Raw genomic sequence first — 9,099 nt, 5'->3', positions numbered from 1 at the left:
TGGGACCAGAGTGAGGGTGGGGGAGGGGGAGGGGGTGGGGTGGGGAGGTGCGGATCGAGCAGGGAAGAATTAATTAATTAAAAGATCCTGGCCGGCTGGGCAGTGGTGGAGCACACCTTTAATCCCAGCACTTAGGAGGCAGAGGCAGGCGGAGTTCTGAGTTCGAGGCCAGCCTGGTCTACAGAGTGAGTTCCAGGACAGCCAGGGCTACACAGAGAAACCCTGTCTTTAAAAAAAAAAAAAAGATCCTGGCCACAGGTTCAATACTCACCTCAATGCTTAACGTTTCTGAATGAAAGACACACACACACAGCCTTTATATTGTGCTATGCCTCAAACAGTGCACTAGCTGGTCCACTTCCTAACCTCCATGCGGGTAATCTACCTCCCACCGATAATCCCGAGTTAGCATTATTAAATCCTAAATTCTACCTTGGCTGCCCTGGACCCAGATGGGCAGCCCCCTGGGACTCGCTCTCCCGGCTCCTATGTAGTGGTTAGGCCTCTCTGTCCTCTACTCCCCCTCCACACTCTCCTGACATGGTGGATCTCCTCCTTCTTCCTCTTTCATGGTCCCAAGTCCTGGAACCCTAAAAGTCCCGCCTCTGTCTGCCCTACCCAACCATTGGCTGCCAGCATCTTTATTTACCAATCATATTCATATATATGTATACATACATATCAAATATATATATAGATATTTAAATATATAAATATATATTCACATATATTTATAAGTATTCAAATATATTAATGTATACTCATACATTTGAATATATATAAATATGTGAATATATATTTATTTATATATTTGAATATATATGTATATATATTTGATTTGTGTGTATACATTTGTGCCTATGAGCATAGGCACATGTGTACCATACCACAAATAGAGAGGTCAAGGACAAACTTGGGTGTTGGTCCTCACCTTCTCTTGAGTTATCTAGTTATCTCTGTGTCTACCATCTCATCATTACTGTGATTACACACACACACACACACACACACACACTCACACTCTCTAGTGCCCAGCTTCATCTGTGGGTCCTGGATATCCAAACTTAGGTCTTCACGCTTCTGAGGCGAGTGCTTTACAGACTGAGCCACTTGCCCCTGGTTCTCTTCCAAGTTTTCAGCACAAAGGATACAAATATTCAGCTGGAATCTCTAGACTGCAAAGTGTGTATATTTGTGTGTGTGTGTGTGTATATGTGCTATGAGGGGGTATGTGCGTGTTATTAGTGTGTACCTGTGTTGTGTGTGTGATATGTATATTGCATTTATACATGTTGTGGGGTATCTGTGTGTGGCACGCACGTGTGTGTCTTTTGTGTGTGCCTGTACGTCTGTGTGAGGTGCTTTGAGCTTGCTATAGGCAAGCACCCTATCACCGAGGAACACCTCCGGCCCTCTTCAGACTTCTCCTGCTGATCCTTCTCAATTCAGTTTGCCAGGTCTCCAAACCCTCCGTCTCTGCCTCTTTCAGAAGAGCTGCTTTCTTCTTTTCTAATTGACAGCTCTCCGGTTCCAACCCGGAACAGAGACCTCCTAACCATCCCACCCACCTCCAGCCTATCAGCAACCCAGCCTGATCAGTAGGTCTGCCCTGTGCTCTGAGATTCTAGCCCCTCAGACCTGTCCCTCACAGTTGGTCCCGTCTTCTTCCTCATAGCCTGTAATCAAGCTGAATTGCTTGCTCTTGGCTGGTACTTTTGTCTTGTTAATACTTTGGGGGACAGCTGTAGGCTGTATACTATGCAGAAGCTTGCTGTAGCGTGGGGGTGGGGAGCACTTGAGAGGCTAGGTAACAAAGCCGAAGTTTCCAGTTAGCTCCCGAAGCTGTGCAGTCCTAATGATGGACGTCTCTGTCTCTGAATACTTCCTGTCTCCATTCCCTTCTCTCCTGTTCCATGATCCTTGGGCTCCTGTGTTTGGACACTTGGTCCTCTGTGGTGCTGCTACTAAGGAAGGCTGTAGATAGTCATGAGGTAGAGCCTTGCTGAAGGAAGTGAGTCACTGGAGGTGGTCCTTGAGGTCTATGGCGTGGCCCTGCTACCTGCCTGCTCTCTGCTTCCTGAACTACCCACATGTGAGCCACTAGCCTCTCACCTTCCAGCCATGAGCCACGCCCACCACCATGAACCAACCCCACCCCCACACTCTGAGCTATAGCTTCAGGTTGGATATTTTCTCACAGCGAGAGACAACTAATGTAGCTCCATCACACTGGGCCCTTCCTTAGGACCCACTCATGGGTAGTCTTGATATCCACGAAAAATGCAGGTCCTAGCTCCAGTGTGAGCTTGTTTTCACCGCCATCCCTCGGCCTTGAATATCCCCAGGCACTTCTGCGCCCTTCAGCCGTGGTCCTGAGTCACATGGCATCCCCTGTAAACCGAGGCCCCTATTCTTCTGGAGGCTCTGACTGCAAAGATGGATCTCTTCTTCTTTTTTTTTTTCTTTTTTCTTTTGGAAGCTCTATCTCTGGGTGCTTTTCTTTTGCCTTTATTTTTATGTAAAATCCAAAGTAAAATAACATTTTAAATCAACGGAGATATAAATCTTGTAGCTCGCTTTGCTGACCAAAATGAGAAAACGTGGACAGATTCCAAGGAGGGGGGAAAAACCCAAAAAAAACAAACAAACCACTGCCTCTGCCCCAGCTTCAGTCGGTGTAACCACCCCGCCCCCCCTCCTGTTCTTTTGAGCGCTCCAGGTCTCCCTCACTCAAGTGTGGCAAATTATGTAATTAGTGAAAGAGCAACAATTTTGCTGAGAAAATGGTTATGTGTTTATGGAAGTTCAATGGTGCAAAATGTCTAAGGAAAGCCATTTGCCAAGCTAGAGAAAAGACAGGGGAACTGGGTCCCCGGCCAGCTCTCAGAACCTAGGCCAACCGTCAACAAAACCATTTGGAGGCACTGCCCAGGGGGCCAGGTGCCCGGCTTGGCTGAGTCTCAGTGCTCATCTCTCTTTCTCCTCATGGCTGACTCAAAGCAAAATAATCAGCCACCGCAGGGTTCCCAGGTGGGAAACGGGTCTCGTGTGCCATTAACCGGTCTTATCGGTGACCTTTGACAGAGTTACGGCTCCCCCACCCCCACCCGTTTTTTTCCTAAGCCATTCAAGTTATTAGACAATGCTGAACCTAATTTTTATTCTCTCAGTGTCCTCTTGGATGGATATCCAGGGGTTCAGAGTATACATTAGCTTTTAATTTGTTTTACCACTCGGAATGTGTGTTGTTTCAGAACCCTTTGGCTGGTTTGCCATAGTTTGAGACTGCATTGTCTTTCGGGGTCCACCCAGTCTGGCAGGTAGGTGCTTCCAAAGTCTAGCTTCATTTCAACAGGACACTTCACCCAAGGAATGCCACCCTGTACTTTAGTGTGTGTCCTGGTCATGGGAGGTACAGAGATGCGTAGAGAAGAGGCTTGGCTACTGTTCTAGTTAGCATTCACTGTCCATTTGACACAATATAGAATCCCCTGAAATTAAAACAAACAACAAACAAACAAACAAACAAATGAACAAAAATGTCACTGAGTCTTTATCAAGTTGGTCTATAGACATTTGTTTTGAGGTCTGCCCACTATGGGCGGTGCCATCCCTAGGCAGGTGGTCCTGACCTGTCTGAGAAAACTAGCTAAAGCAAGCATAAGCCTGTGAAGAAGCCACAGTGTGAGCCAGCAGGCGATGATCATTCGTGGTTTACACCTCAAGTTCCTACCACAACTTCCCTCAGTGGTGGACTATGACCTGGAAATGTAAACCAAATGAAACCTGTCTTCCCCTAAGGTGCTTTTGGCCAGCAACAGAAAGGAAGCAACAGGCTTTAGGGATGTATCAGAGGTTACCACTAGATTCTACTTCCGGGGGCTACAGCACCGAGGAGGGGCACCAGAGTTTCCTCTGAGGTTATCACTGGGTCACCTCGATTGGCTTCCCATCACATCTCTGATCAGGGAAGGATAGAGGAATGGGGCTGATTTGGAAGGGCTCCTCCCCCAGAACAGAAAGAATAAAGTTTGTGGAAGTAGCTGGGGGGCAGGCAAGAAGGTTCCAGATGAGGAGACCAGCAGAGAGACACTTCTTCACTGTCCTGGAGCAATTCGAGCATTTCAGTCGAGGGCTCCATCTGTTTTGTTAAATTGACAATTTCCTTCTGCAGGAAATCGAGGTTCATACTGAGTTTCAGGCTAACTACTGAGTAAGGAATAGCGTCACTTTCTAAAGACTCTGCCTTTTAAGACGTTCGGCATGTAACCCAATTTCGTTTGATGGAGTTTGTTTTTGCTTTTTCCATTTGCTACCTAGATATGTGTTTCATTATTTCCCACAGGATTGAGCTTGGGTGGGAGAGCAGGGGAGCCAGAGCTCTCAGAGCCTCAAAGTGACTACAAAGAAAGACGAAATAATATTAAATAAAATTACAATCAATTCCAGGATCAACTGTCCCGGTGGGTTTTCTAACACCTCCGTAATATGAACACATACACACACACACACACACACACACACACATCACACATGTACATACATACTTACCTATACACATATATACATACACACATATATACACATCCTTACACACATCACACATACACACATACACACACACATACACATAACACACACACACAGAGAAACTCAAAAGAGTAATATTTGAACAAACCTAGATATGGGAATATTATTTATTAGAAAAGATTTTCTTTTAAATTTTATTTAATATTCTTATTTGTATTTTTTAATTACACGTGTTCGTGTGTAGATCTGTGTGTGCATGTGTGCATATGCATGTGCATGCCCCACAGTGCCTATGTGCAGATCAGAGTACAACTTTGTGGTTTTCTCCTTCTACTGTGTGGATCCCAGGGCATCCAACGCACGTTGATAAGCTTGGTGACAAGTGCTTTGCCCACTGAGCCATCTTGCCAGCCCACAAGTGGTTTTCACTAGAGGGAACAGTTTCTATCTGCTGGGGTCCTTTTAGGAGGGAGCCGATCAAAACCCTGTTTTGCATTTTTAAAATGCAAGCCTTCTAAAAAGCATTCTAACACGAAGACAGGAGCTTATCTTTCAGAAAGTAATTACAGCATAATCTGAGTTCTTGGAATCGGAAGCGTGAATTCGGAACGGTCCTGTGAATGGTGATACGGGAGGAAGAGACAGACGGGCAATAGGAGAAGTGTCAACTGTTTAATTGAGACAGGGTAATGGAGAAGTACCTTATCAGGCAGAAGACAAGCATGTCTGTGACTCTCAATGGCAAGGCTTCTTCTGTGTGGCTCTCCTGGAGACCACGGCAGGGAGAGATGAACTTACTTGATGTCGCACAGGAGGGCCACGCCTCTCAGGATCCAGTGATCCGGAGACAGCACCGTGCGCAGGTACACCACGGTGATGAAGGTGAGGTCAGTTCGCCTGGGTTTCTTGTAGATAGGACACACGTACAGCTTCGGATCCTTGGGTGCCGTCGAGTTAATGGCAAAGATGTGCAGAACCGGAAGCTGCATGAAGAGAACCTTCGGGGTGGATTCTGTGAGCTTCCCGTTCCGCCTGTCCCAGGATGCTCCATCCATATACAGCCCATAAATATACACGCCTTCCTGGAGGACCAAGCGACAGAGAAAGAGAGGTGCTGAAAACTAGGCATCCCTTATGTAATGAGGGCTGTCAGTTCGGAAAGAAAACACATGCTGGTCTTAAAAGCGCTAGCTGATAAGAAAACACCACGGGGCCAATCGCATTCATGGAAACACTGGGCCATGACTCCCCTGGGACACAGAGTGACTCTAGCGGCACCTTGGAAGTGCCCCCTGCTGTGAGTTATTGGACCGTGGGGTGGTCCACCTGGGAAACAGGAAGGCTAAGCCACCTCTGCAGGGAGTTGTAAATCCAGTTTGAGCTGTTGCAAGCTGGAAACTTAACCTGTGAACTTGGAGCTGTTGTCTAGGGAACCTCGGGCTGAGTGAATCAAGCCAACCCTAGGCTCCACCCCACCTCCTTCACGTGATGAAATGAGAGTAGAGCGCCCCCAGAGGCCTGGAGTGGTATAGCAAGGTAGACTTGAGAAAGGAGGAGCGAGTTGGCCCTCCGCGGTGTATGACCAACCATCCTCCCTGCGTTCTTTCCTACAAGTGGACTTGGCTTCATGGGCCTCACTTTTAAATCGAGGAAGCGAGACCCCTGAGAAAAAGTGACGGTTTGAAATTTGTTAGTGGAGTTGCCTGGTGATGGGTTCTGAGGGTGAACGTGGTGACTTTGGAGTGAGGTCGTGAAGGCTTTAGCCGGGAGAGTGGGCTGTGGAAGGGACAGGCTTGAAGGGATCCCCGAAGAGCTGGGGCAGTGTATGGAAATGAGGAGGAAGAAGCCGAAGCAACTCCACAGAGATGGACAGGCTGGGCCGAGACCATACTTTACTTCTTGACAGAGGGTTCCAAGGTAATAAAGTTAGGTATCACTTGACCGTGGAAGACGAGTGTGCAGAGCTGAAGTGTTTGAACTCTATCTTGCAGGCACGGGGGAGCCACAGAGCAGGTACTCATTAAGACGAGAAAGGGCTGGAGAGAATCATGTGAGCTCGTAAAGTATATTTATGTAGAAGATGGTGACCGTTTTTCTATTTCTAATGAAGATGGGGCCTGGGGAGGTAAATGCACAGGGTGATAAAGGGCAGAGAGATTAGCTGCAAAAAGTTTCTAGGGCTCTCTCATGTGCCCTAACTGCGTGAGGACCATATATTTTGAACCTAAAGCTGGGGAATGTGGTTTGACGCCGAGATCCTGGGCAGTCCCGGAGCGCCAGGACACAAGAGCTCCCATCCTTAACTTAGTGGTTGACAATTAGGTACAGAACAAGGTGACCACCAGGAAGCATCCCACGGCCAGCTGTGTCCTCTTCTACAGCCCTTGCAATTTAAGGACGTCAAGAGTCACAGTGAGAAGACACAACGGCAGGTAGGATGATGTCACCTGTACTGGCTAGTTTTGCAGTGTCAACACAGAGTCATAAGACAAGAAGGAACCTCAGTTGAGGAAATGCCTCCATGAGATACAGAATTTTCTCAATTAGTGATCAAGGGGGAAGGCCTGGCATGCCATCCTTGAGATGAGAATCCTGGGTTCTACAGTAAAAAAGAAGGCTGAGCAAGCCATGAGGGGCAAGCCAGTAAGCGGTACCCCACCAACACCTCTGCATCAGCTCCTGCTTCCAGGTTCCTGCCCTCTGTGAGGTCCTGTCCTGACTGCTTTCAATGATGAACAGCAATGTGGAAAGTATAAGCTGAATAAACCCTTTGCTCCCCAAGTCGCTTCTTGGTCATGGTGTTTCGTTGCAGTGATAGACACCCTAACTGAGACGTACCCCAAATGTATGTCCATCCAGCATACCAGATGCGACCGTTTGGCTTTGCAGATATATAATTTGTTTAGATATGAACACACTGGGTCTGGAAAGGCCCTAGATCCAATGTGGCAGGTGTGTGTGTGTGTGTGCGTGTGCGTGTGCGTGTAGGGGCAGGTCATGCAGAGAGACATAGAGTACTATAAAGCTTCTGACAGTTGTGGTAGGTACTGGAATGATACAGTCAAAAACCAAGCAGTCGTGCCAAGGGCTTCCAGTAGACATCAGAAGCCAGGACAAAGTCATAGAGTAAGGTTGTCCTCATGCTCCCTTCTGGAGGAAACCAACACTGCCAGTCACGGATTTATTTTGTTTTGAGACAGGGTCTCACGTATCCCAGGCTGACCTTACAACTACCGATCCTCCTGCTTCCTGCTTCAGTCTCCCAAGTATTCGGATTACAGGTGTGTGGTACGACATCCAGCTTATGTGGCACTGGGGATTGAACCCAGGGCCCCGTGTTTGTTAAGCCAGCCCTCTATAGCGCTTTTGGACTTCAGGACTTTTTAACTGTGAGGGAACACACTCTAAGCTTTTACTAACACAGACTGTGGTACTCTGGGCAGTAAGTATGGATGGGGGTTCCGGGAAGCTAGGTGGTACTATAAGAAATACCTACGTACATAGAGATGACATGGAGGGTGCAATAACACGTAAAACAACCTTGGAACACGTTAACAGAGAGACCCTAATTTGCCTTAAAGAGGTGCTGGAAGAAATATATGGCGTAAAGGTATGTGGCCAGGGGCATAAGCAACCTTCAAGTAACTGGAAGGAAGGTCCCCAGTTACAAAGTGGCAGAAAACTGTCCGGAGCTCAGAAAATCATGTGTTCAAGTCTCCTTGGTGTTGAGGGAATAGACAGCAGAAAAGGAAAAAGATGGAATAAATTTGTTGAGTTGCTGTGTCAGATCTGGCACCAAGCTTCTGTGATGGCCATTTACACACACAGGAAGCCTTGTGACTTCTGCAGAGAGGTTGATGTCACATCATTTTCAAATCTCCGAAGAACTTGCCTACATCTGGGTCGAAGCAGAGGGCTTTGGGCCTGTTCTCTCCATAGCATGGCAGACTCTCTGCACACAGAGTCTCAAACATACTGAGAAATGGTGCTATAGGAACTGAGTTCCCAACAGTTCAGTGGATTTCCACGACTGCTACAGAACCCATGAGCTCAGAGCAGGAGCTGGAGACCCATGGAGATCCTTTTAAGCAAACATGTACATAACTTGTACTTTAAAAAAAAAAAAGGTCACCAATGGAGTCCCTGGGCTTTGTAACCTTCCACTCAGCAAATGGGGGAGGCCTCGGCCTTGAGGTTGTCAAGTTACAACAGAGAAAAAGCTCGCTGAAAAGTGGGCGGGCTTCACAGAAGGAGCCAAGGCCAGTTTTTAATTTTTTGTTTGTTTTGTTTTTTGTGGCTTTGGGAACTGAACCCAGGGCCTTGCCTACTGGGTAAGTGTTTGACTACTTATTGCACTTACATCCCTGGCCCTCAAGGACAATTTGGAGCTGGACTTGGATTTTCACCCTCAGCCCTGCCCACAGCACCTACCGCTGGGGGCGTGACGATCTCTTCCTTGGTCTGCCGTAGGACTTCATTATGGATGGTCACCGTGTCCAGCGCCCAGCCTTTGTGAGCTCGGGTCACCTCTTGCCTCATTGCAGTGAGGAAGCCTTGAGAGAGAGAGAG

General features: G+C 47.5%; 1 protein-coding gene across 1 annotated transcript in view; it reads right to left on the bottom strand.

Moving 5' to 3' along the window:
* Nucleotides 1–5,324: 5,324 nt before the first annotated feature.
* Dnah8 (dynein axonemal heavy chain 8) overlaps nt 5,325–9,099 on the bottom strand; it is a 236,994-nt gene continuing 233,219 nt past the window's right edge. Inside the window, exons 90-91 of the mRNA XM_028767920.1 lie at nt 8,962–9,083; nt 5,325–5,612 (exon numbers count right to left, since the gene is read on the bottom strand). Coding sequence (XP_028623753.1) covers nt 5,325–5,612; nt 8,962–9,083 — 410 coding nt within the window. The remainder of the gene's footprint in view (nt 5,613–8,961; nt 9,084–9,099) is intronic.

Source organism: Grammomys surdaster, unplaced genomic scaffold (genome assembly GCF_004785775.1).
Source record: "Grammomys surdaster isolate TR1022 unplaced genomic scaffold, NIH_TR_1.0 183, whole genome shotgun sequence".
NCBI lineage: Eukaryota > Metazoa > Chordata > Mammalia > Rodentia > Muridae > Grammomys > Grammomys surdaster.
Note: the sequence above shows the minus strand (reverse complement) of the source record. Positions and strands in the feature narration are given on the sequence as shown.